Source organism: Hippocampus comes, unplaced genomic scaffold, assembly GCF_001891065.2.
Source record: "Hippocampus comes isolate QL1 unplaced genomic scaffold, H_comes_QL1_v1.1 scaffold36, whole genome shotgun sequence".
NCBI lineage: Eukaryota > Metazoa > Chordata > Actinopteri > Syngnathiformes > Syngnathidae > Hippocampus > Hippocampus comes.
The window spans coordinates 439,036-454,842 of record NW_017805695.1 but is presented as its reverse complement, the minus strand read 5'-3'; the positions used below and the strand labels follow the sequence as shown (position 1 = coordinate 454,842).

Genomic DNA, 15,807 nt, shown 5'->3' with positions numbered 1-15,807 from the left:
CGCTGCGTCGGAGCTGTCACGCTCAGCGGCTTTGCACGTGTGACTGCTCCACAAAATTTGCTGCGGTGTAAAATATATCGCAACAAAATATTTCGGTGCAGCGTCGGACCAAATGTGTGCCGTGTGAACAGGGCTTATGACTCCTCTTAGGAGTGCATTGTGTAGATGTTTCCGCCCCCCTTCATTAGAAGTTTGTGTAACAGGCTACTCCCTAAGACAATAAAAGCAGGAGATGAGCGCAACTTCCCAGAGCTGTCCCGAGACTGTAACGGTTTACACATCTCTGCTTGCTCCGGAGCTGTTCTGATATCATAAACCTAGACACGTCTCAACGCACTCTCCTTGCAAGAAAGACAACTCTGTTTGACTCGTCGTCTCTCTTTGTGTCTTTAAATGTGTCTTAAGGGTCTGATTGCCTTCTAGACCTGACAGCACGATTGCTTAAAAATATGCAATAGCAGGGGTGCACCTGTGGAGAATTTCCACATGCTGATGGGATTGAGGATTTAACCGCTGGTCACAATCATAGTATTAATGGGCCATGAGTTAGGGTTGGATGCTTATGGAAAAAAGAATAACCATGATCATTTTGATTGAGATTGAAATCACGACTATTAAAATGATTATTCACGGATTTTAAAACCTACTACTGTATCTATTCAACAAATAAAACTCAACCACGTATAAACTATCTTGTGGATTGTATTTCATGTCATACCATTTAGGAATGTATGTTGATACGACAAAAAAGTCGTTAAATCTTTGTATCTTCATATTTGGAAGAAAATTCCTTGAATCCTTGAAAAATCAAATAAATATAACTTCAAAGGGCAATGACAAAATACATTTGTAAGATAAGAACATTCTGCAATAGTAGCAATTGTAAAAACAAATACTGGGTGTTCCTGCGCATTGTATGGCCTCTGGAGACACTAAGTAGACATTGAATGCGAGCAGAAGTTGTGATTGAATTCTATAAATCGCACTCGTTTTTCACAGACTGGGAAGAATTTGTGCCTTCGAGTAGTGTTACCTCACCTGTGTTTATGTGATTCCACAGCGTTTGTGTGTGATTACCGGTATTCATTATTTGAAGGCATTAGAATGGGAGCCTCCATTTACTTTAGCATAAGCGCTTGTGATGTTTTAATAACAAACATGGTTTGTTTTGAAATATAAAATGTGTGTAGTTCTTTTGGATGTGTGTTTACTAAACACAGTTTAGTTTTACAGTAAACTCCAACAAGGGAGTCAAAAACATCTTAAATCACGCTCGGGATGGCTAAATCACCTCCGCCACACGCTTGGACGCAGCAACACGGTGCATTCAAGGTACTTTCACAACATCGGTAACTTGGAAAAGTACCGTGCCGTTCTCCTCATTAATAGTTTTTCTTCGAGTTTTATCCATCCATCCTCCCATCCATTTTCCGATGCTCCTATCTTCACAAGGGTCACAGGGCGTGCTGGAGCCTATCTAAGCTGTCTTGATGCAATGAGCGGGACTCCCTGAACTGGTTGCCAGCCAATCGCAGGGCTCATATAGACGAACAACCATCCACGCTCACACTCATACCTCGGGACAATTTAGAGTGTTCAGTCATCCTGACATGCGTGTTTTTGGAATGTGGCAGGAAACCGGAGTACCTGGAGAAAACCCAGGCAGGCACGGGGAGAACATGCAAACTCGACACAGGAAGGCCGGAGCCGGAACCGAACCCTGCACCTCTGCACTGTGAGGCTGATGCGCTAACCAGTCGACCACCGGGCCACCCTTCTTTGTTTGTTAACATTTTAAATATTGAGAGAAGCCAAAACCGATTTAGATTAATCATCCAACACTGGCGTGACTGATAGATTATTTTTGGCATTTGATGCACCACGCACAGTGTGTTGCTGAGCAACCTGGTCAACTCAATTTGCGCAATATCCTAAGCGTTCAGGTTTTGTGATTAAATTGCTTATATTTGATATATTGAAAGTGAATGCAAAAATACAAGTTCCTTCAGCATAGCCTGTAGTTGAACCGCACACATCACTGGTGATAACCTCCGGATCCACAACGCAAATTAATTTCAAAGCCAAATTACGACATATTTTCAAAAAGGATCTTGATGGAATTCTTATCATTAATGGAAACTCAACGATAAGGAAATTGGGTCACCCTTAGACTTCACCAAATCATGGATTTGTCAGAAGACTGACTAGGACTTCGGTGTCCATCAGAAATTCCTCCATAAACTTCAACTGGTCCAGAATTCTATTCTTCAGCCCGGATCATGACTAGAACCCCCTCCTTTCATCACATCACCCCCATCCTCCGACAGCTCCACTGGCTCCCTGTCAATCTTAGAATCAACTTCAAAATACTCCTCTATACATTTAAAGCCATCCATAACCTTGCCCCCCCCCTCTTATCTGTCTGACCTTCTTCAAATTTCTGTTCCCTCTCGTTCCCTCAGGTCTTCATCCTCCCTCCACCTTTGTGTACCCTCTACCCGTCTCAACACGATGGGGTGCAGAGCTTTCAGCCGCTCTGCCCCCAAACTCTGGAACTCACTCCGACCCAACATCCGAAATATTGATTCTCTTCCCACATTCAAATCCCATCTCAAAACCCACCTATTCAAAACCGCATACTCAGTTTAAATTCATCTCTTCTTTTATTATTTATAATTTTATCTGTGGTTTTATTGTTCTTGTTTTGATTGTAAGGTCTCCTTGAGTCTTTTGAAAGGTGCTTATAAATAAAATGTTTTATTATTATTATTATTAGGAGGTTTGCGGCATCTGGAAAGTGTGCAAGAAAGGCGCTTCATTCATAAATTGACTTCAACGTGAATGGAAGATTATGTCTCATAATGTACAATGCATTAATTATTTTTTAATGGACACATCACATTTTATAACGCTCACTTTAGATTTTGTGGCAATAAACTGTTCAGTGAGCGTGCATACCCAAAGTAAAAAACAAAAACAATCACACAAATACAGACCTTGCTGTAGGGAAATGTCATCCAAACTTTTAGGGAGGGCTTCAGTCCAATTACCAGAATCTGGTGATAGCATAAAAAACAGAACTTATGATCAACTTGCTTCGTGTCAAAGATGAGTGACGTAGATGCACAGGTGTACCTTCGTGAGGGAAGCCAAAGCCAACAGAGAATAATGTGTTATTGGGTGGTCACTGAAGTCTGGACATGCACGCAGTGGTTCAATACAGCAGACTTCCCCTTTGGAACCACTGAATAGGCATCTTGAGTCACAGGAACGCATGCCCATTACTCTCCTGGAAGCAAAAATAAATATTTAGCATGAAGAGAAGCACACCAAAATGACAAAAGGAATCTCAAATGACATTTTATCATGTTGCCTTGTGCTTGCAAAGTTTGCTGTCATTCTTGAAAATATTAGCATGAAGTGATCTGAAATAATGCGATTAGTTGGAAGCATAAGCAGGGAGGTCTGGCAAAGCAAACTTTTTGCGGTCCAACAATTTTTTTACTTTTCCTAATCTGTACAAAAATAAGGCTTCCTTGCTAGTTTTAATAGAAATCGCATTGTTAACATTTTTTGATTCCCTTTACTATCCATTAGAAATTATTGTAATGTTTTACAGATCATCTGTAAAGCGTTCCTGATGTACATTTCAAATTTGTTATTTCCATATGAGCTCGGGCTGACCGATATATAATTTTTCATATCACTATCTACATATAAACATACAAGGTATGTGTAGAGGAGGGGATCTGCCCAATTCCTTAAGGCCCTCCTTGGACACAGGTTCTTTTATTTCTCTATAAGGTGGAAGCAGACGCAACACCACGTCGTCTTTTCTTCAGTTTATCACAACGCAACACAAATCGATTCGGGCTTCTGAGAGTTTCAGATCTTGTCAGCAAGCGTAGAAAAAATGCAGTCATGAGAATATATAGGGACAATATGATAATGAGAGGCGGGCAGTTATGCCTCCATGCAAATCCTGGAAACAAAGAAATGTACATGTCATCTGACCCAGTGTAGCTGGAAAAGTTGGGAGTGGTGAGGTGAGACCAGATCACCACTACCCACTATTGTCTTCGGTCTGATCTTCGGTGTGATGGCAGGAACACAGATGCTTGAGATAACAGTTACTCTTTTGATGTCAAACATGTCCTCTGGAGGGGGCCCTAAAAGTGGTGGGGGTCGAGGGGCACTGAAGGTGATTGTAATCACAGTGAGCAGTAAATACCTCCAAAAGCATGCTACATTCTTTGTTTTCGTGTTTGAACAGAACCAACAACAGAGTGGGGCTAAATGAAATCACAGTTGGGAATTAATTCCTTAACATATGTATATTGTAAAATCAATAACATAATGAGGCCCCAGCTTGGTTTTCTGGACAATGGGGCCATTTCCTAGTGGGCCGCTTTCTATTGGCAGAGTTCGGGGGCCACTATTCTGGCCTGCAAATTAATTTCTTCTGGCCAATGAATCTGTTTTGAAATATACTGTAACAAATAAATGAACATTTAAATCTATTATAGCCTTCTCATACAAATGCACAAGTCATGATTGACTTGATCCTTGCAAGCCATTGAATTATATACAGCAGGAACTGCACTCACCTCCTTTGTTTGTAAGGGTGTCATCAAGTCACATTAATCGACAAGAAACAACACCACTGTAACTTGACTACACCCTGTCTCTAACAACAAAATACTATGAAGAGGGTTCCCGGCCAAAAAGTCGACCAATTGAATCGCAAAAAAAATGGTTGAGGCAAAACATTTTATCATGTGACGTCAATTATTACAACCCTTTGTATGATTATTTTTATATTTTTCTGAAAAAAATGCTTGGTTTTCAATGAACCCATCATTATATCGATAAATCTAAAATGAACATCTCCATTGAACAATATAAAAACAACACGTTTGTTTTTGCTCCCATTTTTCATGAGTTGGACTCAAAGATCTCAATCTTTTTCTCCAAGATGACCCATCCCACCTCTCACGTGTGATTATTGCACAGGTATGCAGTAGGCCGGCCACAATGAAAGGCCCCCCTGAAATGTGCAGTTTTATCACACAACAATGCCACAGATTTTGCAAGTTTTCAGGAAGTGTGTCAATGGCATGCCGACTGCGGGAATGTCTACCAGAGCACTCTTGCTTGAAAATTTAATCTTCATTTCTCCACCACAAGTTGTCAGTAAATCCAACTGGCCTCACAAGCACAGACCACGTGTAACCACACCAGCCCAAGACCTTCACATTCAGCAAATTCACCCCCACAATCCTCGGGGACAAGCCACCCGGACAGCCACTTCAAAAATCGGTTTGCATATCCAAACGATTTCTGCATAAACTGTCAGAAGCTCACGGAAGCTTATCTGCATGCTCGTCCTCATCGGTGTCTCGACTAGAGTGCAGCTGGTCGTCACAACCGACTTGAGTGAATCGCATTTTTCACTGTTCAGGGCAGATGGCAGAGAGCGCGTGTGGCGTCGTGTGGGTGAGTGGTTTGCTGATGTCGACGTCGTGGATCGAGTCACCCACGCAGGTGGCAGTGGGGTTATGGTATGGGCAGGCATATGTTATGAACCAAGAACACAGGTGTGTTTTATAGATGACAATTTCAAACGCACAGGTAACGTGATGAGATCCTGAGGCTCATTGTTGGGCTATTCATCCACGACCCTCACGTCATACTGCAGCATGATAATGCACGGCCCCATATTGCAAAGATCTGTAAACAATTGGTGGTAGCTGAAAACATCCTAGTTCTTTCATGGCCAGCACACTCACCGGACATGTCACCCATTGAGCATGTTTGAGATACTCGGGATTGGCGTAGACAACAGCGTGTTCCAATTCCTGCCCATATTCAGCAATTTCGCATAGCCATCGAAGAGGAGTGGACCAACATCGCACAGGACATAATGTGATCACAGCCTGATCAACTCAATGCAAAGGAAATGTACTGCACTGCGAGAGGCAAATGATTGTCACACCAGATACTGCCTAGTCAGATTTGTGACCAATATTTGAGGGCCCTTTGTGTATGTAGAAAAAGTTTAATATCTTCAAGTCCAGCTCATGAAAAATTGAAGCAAAGGTGTTGTTTATATTTTTGTTCAGTTTAGATTTTAACCCTGGAGAACCCACGGGGTCAAATGTGGCCCCTATAAATTCTGCTACTCAAATGCTACCCTTAAATCCCAAAGGGTCAAATTTGGCCCTAATCCTAAATTAGGATTAGAGCATTGAATATTTGAAAAAACATATATTTTGGTGTTCAGTGAACATATAGCAGTCATTTAATGTATCATTCATAACTTTCCAAAGAAGAAAATGGTTCTTGGGTTCTCCAGGGTTAATAATGGTAATATTGTTCAGCTGTAAAGTGAGCCATAAAATCCTCAATCATGTACAATAAATTGGTCAAGACAAATCATTTACCTGAAAGCCAGCTCAAAAACCGATCCGCCACTATCGCTGCAAACTGCAAGTGTCGGGTCATCTGTGAACTTGGAACATAAAAATAGAAAAAGAAGGGAACAAGGAATAAGCAATTAGTTTTCAAACATAAATAATGACAGTGAATGACAATTCAGAGACTGAAAAATTGTACGTTCATCCTTAATTTATTATTATTAATCTATGTTCATGCCAGAGATCCTGCATCTGTATGCCTGCCTGGTTTGCATTGTTTCTTGCCTGGGTGAATCGCGCTCCTGTCGACCTTTGGTCACACTGCCTGGATTTAGCACCTTGGTTTACCCTTGAACAACAATAAACATTCCTCATGGAAACCTGCCTTTGGCTGACCTGGAATTGGTCTTGAGTCTGTTTGTTGTTCTTGAGTCTGTTCGTTGTAACGCAAAATCGTTAACTTCATGAAGATATTTTCTTTGGAATCACTCTCACTAAGATCACTAATTACCAAATCTGAGCGGGATCAGTTGATCTGATGAGCTCGAAGAAACAACATAGAAAAACTCAAACAAAATCTCAAATTTATACCCTGGGTTCCTCCAGGCTTTTTAAGCCCTATTTTAAGACAATATCCATCCATCCATTCACCCATTTTCCATCCGTTTTATTCTCACAAGGGTCGCAGGGACTGCTGGAGCCTATCCCAGCCGTCTTCGGGCTGTAGGCGGGGCACACCCTGAACCGGTTGCCAGCCAATTGCAGGGCACACAGAGACGAACAACCATCTGCGCTCACACTCAGACCTAGGGACAATTTAGAGTGTTCAATCAGCATTCCACGCATGTTTTTGGAATGTAGGAGGAAACCGGAGTACCCGGAGAAATCCCACACAGGCCCGGGGAGAACATGCAAACCCCACACAGGAAGGCCGGAGCCGGGATCGAACCCACGGCCTCTGCATTGTGAGGTCGACGCGCCAACCACTCAACCACTGGGCCACTTATTTAAGACAATATTTTTTTTATAAATAGATAAATACCTATTCCACAGCCAAATCGGCAAAGAAAAACAAAATCTGTGAAATTGTGTTACTTCTCAAACATTGGAAAATGCAGGGCTCCAGACTGCACCTAAACGGTCGCATTTAGCCTCAAAATTTAAGACCGCGCTTGGGGTGTTACGCTTCACAAAATACACAGTTCGGTTCCGTTCTCAGTTTTGTGCTCACAGTTTTTGGTTCGGTTTGGTATGCGTTGACTCTTAGAAATATCAGTTGCCTTTTAGCTAAATGTTAAAGGGTAAATCCTCATCATTATTTTATTATTTAAATGATCATGACTGTTTTTCTATTTCTGACAGTGGCATATAGCAGCCGGCATCACAAATAACTTTTTTCCGCTTGGATGGCAATAGATACAATTAACCTGTGTATCCATCTGTTCCCATTAATACAACAGAATAAGTCATGGTTCCATGCAAATACATCAGCTTTGTATTTAACAGAACAAAGCTACATTTCACACTTTGTACATTTGTGACTAAACTGAGACAAGATCATTATTACAGTATGCAAACTTTTAGTCTTGTTTGTTTAAAGAGGTCTTATATGATGCACATACAATAGACTAAAATGTGTCTGAATTCATATCTAATATGGTTGCAGTGATGATTATGTGTAAATTACTCTCTCCTTAATGATAATTATGTGTGAATGAGCTCAGCTTGCGCATGAAGAACATTTGCGTCTTCCTCTCGTCATTCCCGGGACATGTACACAACAATTTTCATCCTTTTGATGATATATACCAACACACTGGATATCAAATTAAATTACATTAATTGCAGACTTTCATCTTTAATTTGAGGGAATTGATGGTACATTCAAATCAGGTAACCAATGTCGCAGTTATTGATGGTGTACATGCCTCACAGTTTAGCAATGGGGGGCCAGCTAGCTACATGCTAGCACTGAATATCCTCGGGTTAAATCAGTTATTGATGGTGTACATGCCTCACAGTTTAGCACTGAATATCCTCGGGTTAAACCAAGTTTCCGTCAGAAACAAAACACCTCGGTCTTGAACACAGCAATTTGCAGCCAGTTGTGATTCCAACATCTGTGTTAAGTTGTCAAAAGCCTTCCACACCTAGACAGCGCGAGTACATTTATCACCCACTCGTACTTGTGCGACCTGTAAATTTGACCCTTTTTAAAGAACCTGTGTTATGAAATTAACACTGGCGGCGACCAGAGGAGTTAATTTACTAAAGAGGAAGTGTTTTGTCAGTCATTTGGAATCAGAGCAGCAAACATTACACTATAAAGTAGGTTCAGTGTCTGTTCAGACCAAATTAGCAATTATTTCAGCATGGAAAATAGACGCTGCGGCAAAATGATTTGTGTGTGACGTGGGTTCGACAACTCCCGCTAAGAACATGAGCAGAGTTAATTCCCACATTTACTCATGACAAGGAGTCGATTGCTCAAAACATGGACAAAGTTGTCAGGTGATGCATTGAAAAATCACTGTTCAACATGTTCCAAACTTCCTTGCTACAAGCAAAACCATGGCGAACGTCTGAAGAACGTTTGGGCAAGATTGTGGGCGCATGTTTCCCGCCTTGAAGGAACCCTGACAAGAATGCAACATTTGCTACCTTTGCGAACACTCACAAACGTTTATCCCGCAGCGAAAAGGCTTTTTCCGCAGTCACAAGTTTAACCATTCTTATGTTTTTTCTTAAATAAATCATGGTGGTTGATTTCTCTGTAAGGTGAAAATTACGTTAGCGAAAAGCGGGCTGGCAAATAGCTTCTTCATAGCAGGATGCCGCATGTTTCTGACAGCTCAAATGTTTCTTTGTAAGCATTATTCTTTGTAAATATTTCTTCTACTTACAATTTTATAAACATTTTATCAACTGGTTGCACAGGATACGTGATGTGGCTTACCTTTACGTGCAGGATTGCTGTGCCCGGAGGGTGTGCATCAGTGATCGTCCTAAGAAGTTTCCCATTGGCAAGATCCCACATGGTAATCTCATCAAAGAACAAAACAAGAAATTATTATCAAGCTCGAATTGTGAATCACAAAAAACACGGTGCATTGTGTGTTGTCTCAGTGAAATATCAGTAAGGCAATTGAGATGATGCAGCCAGTCTAATCTTTAAAAAAAAGAAGGGGAAAAAAAAGTACCAATATGATGTTTGACCACTGCTACCTTGGTTGTCTTTTAAAGCTATTTGTTTATTTATTTTATTTTTATTTAACATATTTTATATTTATGTCTTATGTAATTTTACGTAAATTTTAGCTGTGTGTTCAATGCACTACATGTTTACACTGTGGTTGAGAGAGGAAAGTAATTTCATCTGTGCTGTCTTACACATAGAGTATATTTGACAATAAAAGCTGACTTGACTTGACTACCTCAAGCATCTTATGTCAGAAATTATTGCATCTCGTATTTCGAGTTGCGATGTTTAGTGTTAACCTCCTTTATGATTGGATTCCAAAGACATTGCATTTTATATTTCCTTGTGTAGTCTCGATGTGATCTTGAAATTGGTTTTGAAACCTCTGTGTGTGATGAATATGTGAAGAAGTCTATATGTCAGACACTTAGACTGGTTTCTTTGCCATAGAAAGAAACTGCAACAAAATGGAGATCTGGTTCTTCTCATCCTGAATTGCGGTCACAATGTTGACATAATCATTACAAATAGACCAAGGTGAATAAAACTTAAATGCTCGAGATTGATCTTTGTCTCATACCTGCCCATAAACATTCTCGCAGGATTTTAGAGGCTCATACAAGTATGTACTATACTGTTGATTGTAATCTTCTCACTTGTACCATTGAACATTTTTACTGATATCAGTAACAGCTGTCTTGGGGTCTTATTTTGAGTGCAAGACCTGTGCTGAAAGGATGGCCTCTTGTCCTATTGTCATCGTTTGAGTTCAACCCAAATGATCTCAGTCTACAGCAAAAATAAAGTTGTTGGCCTCACTGTCGCACAAATTTCAGAGGGAAATGTACCGGATATGTACCGTACAATGTCTAGAGCAGGGGTCACCAACCGGTAGCCCTCAAGGACCACATGAGTAGCAAGCGCGCCTGTTCTAGAAAGAGCTCACCGGTGATTGGGCATTATTGTTGTAGAAGTGCTTATTTGAAAATGATCAAACACTGACAGAGACTTATAGAAATTCAGTGTTGCATATATCTATTTATTTCATAATTCTGATGAGAAATTATTAACATGCTAAATGTGAATAGCATTCATTATTGATAATAACATATGCCTGTAAATTTACTTCAAACACATTTCAGAAGTGTACAGTATATCTATATATATATATATATCTTGCATTAATCAGTACTCAAGAGCTAGCTCTTCCTTTCAAAAATGCTGGTGACCCCTGCTCTAGAGTTATTACCACTGCACTGATTGTACAAATATCAATGTACCATAATATTTCATTCTATACCATACTTTATCTTCTACATTAATTGAATGAACGTAGAAATAATTTTCCTCTGCAGCTTTTGATCAGGCCTTTAACGATTAAAATTTTAAAAATAGTTTCGGGAGTGTTGCATTTATGTTGCTTGGTGTTCCTAGTCATATTTTTTTAGATGTTGTCATGTTTTGCACTGTGAAGATGTAAAAAGATAAAAATAAAAACTGAAGTTGTTACCCAAATTCTGTACCAAAAAGGTATGCACGCTTGCTTGTGACAAAATGAAAACTGAGAGCAGATTTGACAACCCCCCCAAAAAAACCCTTTATGATTAAGTTTGTACCTGTCCTTTTGCAAACCCACAGAGAAGTCTTGAGCAATCATTGTTGATGCTGAGGGCAGAGATCGCACCAAACTCCGCACCAGTTGTTTTTGTTCCAAGACAGAGCCTTAACGCTTGGTTGTTATCTGGAGAGGACAGTTAAAATGGTTATAATCAAAGCCAGGCTCATACACATTTTTCACAGTATTTTAATCAAAGATTGGAACGGAGCTGAAAAATTACAAATCTAGATTTGGCTTACCAAAGACCAAAGCCAGACCGTGAGACGTTCCCACAACAATCACCCCTGCAACTGTCTGAAGAAATGAAACAACATGAGTGAGTAACAACATCATGAGTAAATCCAACAAACAAACTACACAGCTAATTCGCAAGTATTATATTTCCAGTCTAATTCAATTCTGTGGGAGAGTCAGTTCCTCAAAAGAGTTCGGTGTTAATCACGGGAGTTCACTCTGTCGAGTGTATGCTCAAACATCAACGCCTTACAGAGTTCCTGCTAGAATTCAAACGCATCTGTGACATGTTTTCTGAAAGAGTAGTAACAGCAGACAACTATTTTCACTTCTTTCAACTTTACTGCTTGTCTGACATCCAACAACTAAGGCTTGTCCAAGTCACCGTGTGGGTTTGAGGTTCATTTTAATGCTAGCAAAGGTCACCACAGAGGAGTTGAATTCACGCTTCCAAAATTGCTGTGTATGAATCCACTGTAACCTTCTGGGGTACCCTGATGGGATACCATAAAATTGACGTGAAATTAAATCAATTCAAATAACGTTTCTCCAAACTTTTTTTCAATTTAAAACCCAAATTAGAAATGTGTCTGCTCTCTGAAACTCAAACGAAAACTCAAAACATAAATACTGCATATTTCCATGACTACAACATTTACAAATCATGGAAAAAAAATAAGTTAGGTGTCAAAAGACAGATTTTTTATTGTTTTGTTTGGGGGGGGGGAGGCGGTGATCAAAATTTTCCTGATGAAATACTATATCCAACAGTTGTTAACCTAGATTTTAATTGAACTTTCCCTCTGACAAATCGTTACAAAAGTTTTTTTTAATGATTCTACAGTAAATCAAAGGGTGAATACGCATTTTGGGTCAGTATTCTCATAGAAGAAGCTCAATACCTTTTTTTCCCCTCTTGCAAAAATTAGTACCACTGTGGCCTACCGCATGCCGTGCGATGCAGTGACTCAACTGGACAATCGTGAACAAATTAGTTGGTTACACCTGACGATTGACCCTGCCACAGATATCAACTCACTGCAATGTGAACCTATGTCCCCCGATGTTCTTATTGGGAAACGTTTTGAGGCACCAGATACAGCATAGTGTGCTGCATTTTTCTTTATTTTCCAAGTACAACAACGAACACGGCATGATGGTCAAGGAAGGAGCTACTGCCCTGGCCAACAGAGATATATTATCATAATGCAAAGAGTGTGTGGATATTACATTATTTTGTGTAAATATGCCTGTACACCCGATTATACTTTCTCTTTCATAAATTGCAAAAGCAATACTTACAATCGCAGTTGGTAATCCAGCATCAACTTTGTCCTGAGGAAAGACATAAATGTTTCATTTCAGCAACAAATGTGTAAATGCTTGAAATGATTGAAATGAATGAAACTGATTGGGAACATTTTGCAGAATGAAACAAAACCCAAATCAATTCAACAAATTCAGTTGTTTCCCCAAAGCCTGAATAACTGAGAGGGAAATCAAATCAATTGATATTGATGCACAGTTAAGAAGCGCTGTTCCTATTGAATATTTCTGCAATCAATTTATTTGACCGATTATTGCATTGATTAATCGGTTCATTAAATTTTTGTTTGTAATGCAAAAAAAGTTTTGCATTACAACGTATTGCAAAATATATTTGGGTTTTTTCGGATGACTATTCATTACTCGATTATTGCATTGATTAATCGGTTCATTAAATTTTTAAAAGAGTTTTGCATTACAACATATTGCAAAATATATTTGGGTTTTTTCGGATGACTATTTATTAATCATTTATTGTTGCTTATTTGGTATTGTTTAATGATGAAACGAAACCAAATCAACAATAACTACTCAAGATCCCATGAGAAGGGACTGACGTTGTACTCACCAATGTCAAATTGAGTATTAACTTTGGGAGCAGATTCATGCAAAGGGCTACTTTTTTTGATATACATGACTTCAGATTTAACAATGTCGATTATAGATTATTCATAATATGACCACGAACAATGATTGTTTTTTTGAAAAAGATTAGATTGACATTTCTTTTTCAACAATTTGATTATCATTCAGAAAATACGGAAAAATGTTGAGCATTGCTTTCCAAAGTAAAATCAAATTTTGCAAATGTCTTTTTTTGATCAAACACAAAATTTAGTCAGCCGGTTTTCACGACGGGCAAGAAGAAATTGGAGAACATTTATTTTTGTAAGGCTGAAATCAGAGGATTTTGGGTTTTTTTTTTGTGAAAATGATACATTTATTATCAAGATAGGTGTTGATTATTTGATGAGTGATTAATTGTCAGTTAATCGATTCATGTTGACACCTCGACAATTTTGTGTCTCATAAAACTGTATGTGATAATACGAACGAAATTGGACTAAAACAAGAAACCAACGCTGAAAGCACAGCAACATTTACATGACACAGTGATAGGGAAATCTATGAGCAAAATGGTATCATGTTTAAAGTTTCATTTAATTTTGGCACGTCGAAACGTTTGGGTGCGTATCCAGCGCTCCCAAATGCCTGTGCGCAAAGGTGCCGGCCGTCTGGGCGGAGGGCTTTTGAAGTCCACAATTATCACGTCAATGCAATACAAATGCTAACAGAGGGAAGAAGGCTAGGCTCCGTCACAAAGTGGGAATGAACAATTCGGGAATAAAGCGTTGTTGAACAACAAAAGACAATTTGAGAATGCCTGTCGCGCCCAGGCGACATTTGTCGTCTGCAAAGTCTGCAACTTGTTGATTCATTGTAGACCAGACAGAAAGGCGTCAACGTACCGGTGGTTCAAAGCTTAAACCAAGGTAACCAATCACTACCGAAGGGCCGGACCGGGGGTGCGGTATGCAAATATCGGGGGCAGTATTTTTCTTGTATTTTGCATATGTAACAATAAAAGTGCAAACTGGAGGACAGGGAACTCTGAGCGTGATTATCGGGGCAACAACTGTCGTTCGCCCTCAGAGATCCCTCCCGCCGTTAATGAAGACAATTTTCCCTGCGTGCCAAGTCATTTATTTTACTTTGTCCGAGAAAAACTCTGAAACACAGCTAGCTAGCTAGCTAGCTAGCTAGCTAGCTAGCTAGCTAGCTAGCTAGATAGATAGATAGATAGATAGATAGATAGATAGATAGATAGATAGAAAAACAGCTTTTTTCCAGGAGATTATCGATAATGAACTTTCAAGTTTTACCGCAGCCGAGACGATCTGCGCAGAGATGCCCTGAAGCATGCTGTGTCGAAGAACCGATCCATGAACTGCCGCTTTCAACTCCACTGCCTTCTTCTTCCTTAAAAGAAGAACATTCAAACATACACAGAAACAATGTTAACAGACACATTCAGAAAAATATCATGCTACATTTTTCAATGTGGTTCCGACCGTGACTGAACATTTTTAGGTACGATACAGTATTCCCTATGTTCACTAGTGATACTCTAATCATGTATCATATTATATTCTGTATTTGTATGTACAAAACCAATTCCGATGAACATTGGTGTTTGATGAGCATTCCTCAACTTGATCGGTCTTTCTTGCCACCTCTCCCAGCTTTTTTGGAACGTGTTGCAGCGATAAAATTCAAAGTTCATGATTATTTGCTCAAAACAGGAAAGTTTATCAGTTTGAACATGAAATATCTTGTCTTTGCAGTGTGTTCATTTAAATACAGGTTGAACATGATTTGCAAATCATTGTACAGGTATTCTGTTTTTCTTTTTGTTTAAACACAATGTGGCAAATTCATTGGAATTGGTTTTGTACTATGTGTAAAACAACGTACCGTATTTTCCGCACTATAAGGTGCACCTAAAAGCATTCAATTTTCTCAAAAGCCGACAGCGCGCCCTATAATACGATGCACCTCATATAAAGAGACTGTAACTGTCTTTATATTCATTGAGTTGTTTCCCTGTTAGTGTTCCTATGCCATCAAGTGGTGAATACTAGCAGGAACCAATTGTAACGTAAAAGGGTTCTGCCCGACACCAATTGACATGTGCATTCGCCATAACACACTCAAAACAATTATGAAACAAAGATCACACCAAAAGCAAAGTTAAGTACTGACACCGGGGGTCGGCACCCCGCGGCTTGAGAGCCACATGCAGTTCCTTAGCGCCACCGTAGTGGCTTCCTGGAGCTTTTTCAAAAAGGTTTGAAAATGAAAAAAAGGAACTATATTTTTTTGTTTTAATATGGTGTTAGAGGAATCTATGAGCAAAATTGTATCATGGTTAAAGTTTCATTTAATTAGGGCACGTCTAAACGTTTGGGTGCGTATCCAGCACCCCCAAATGCCTGTGCACAAAGGCGCCGGCC

General features: G+C 39.6%; 1 protein-coding gene across 1 annotated transcript in view; it reads right to left on the bottom strand.

Moving 5' to 3' along the window:
* The window catches only part of vps8 (VPS8 subunit of CORVET complex), a 72,035-nt gene that overhangs the window by 46,523 nt on the left and 9,705 nt on the right, over positions 1-15,807 (bottom strand). The window contains exons 5-11 of the mRNA XM_019881883.1: positions 12,770-12,802; positions 11,473-11,527; positions 11,232-11,356; positions 9,373-9,459; positions 6,444-6,511; positions 3,136-3,289; positions 2,997-3,056 (exon numbers count right to left, since the gene is read on the bottom strand). Coding sequence (XP_019737442.1) covers positions 2,997-3,056; positions 3,136-3,289; positions 6,444-6,511; positions 9,373-9,459; positions 11,232-11,356; positions 11,473-11,527; positions 12,770-12,802 — 582 coding nt within the window. The remainder of the gene's footprint in view (positions 1-2,996; positions 3,057-3,135; positions 3,290-6,443; positions 6,512-9,372; positions 9,460-11,231; positions 11,357-11,472; positions 11,528-12,769; positions 12,803-15,807) is intronic.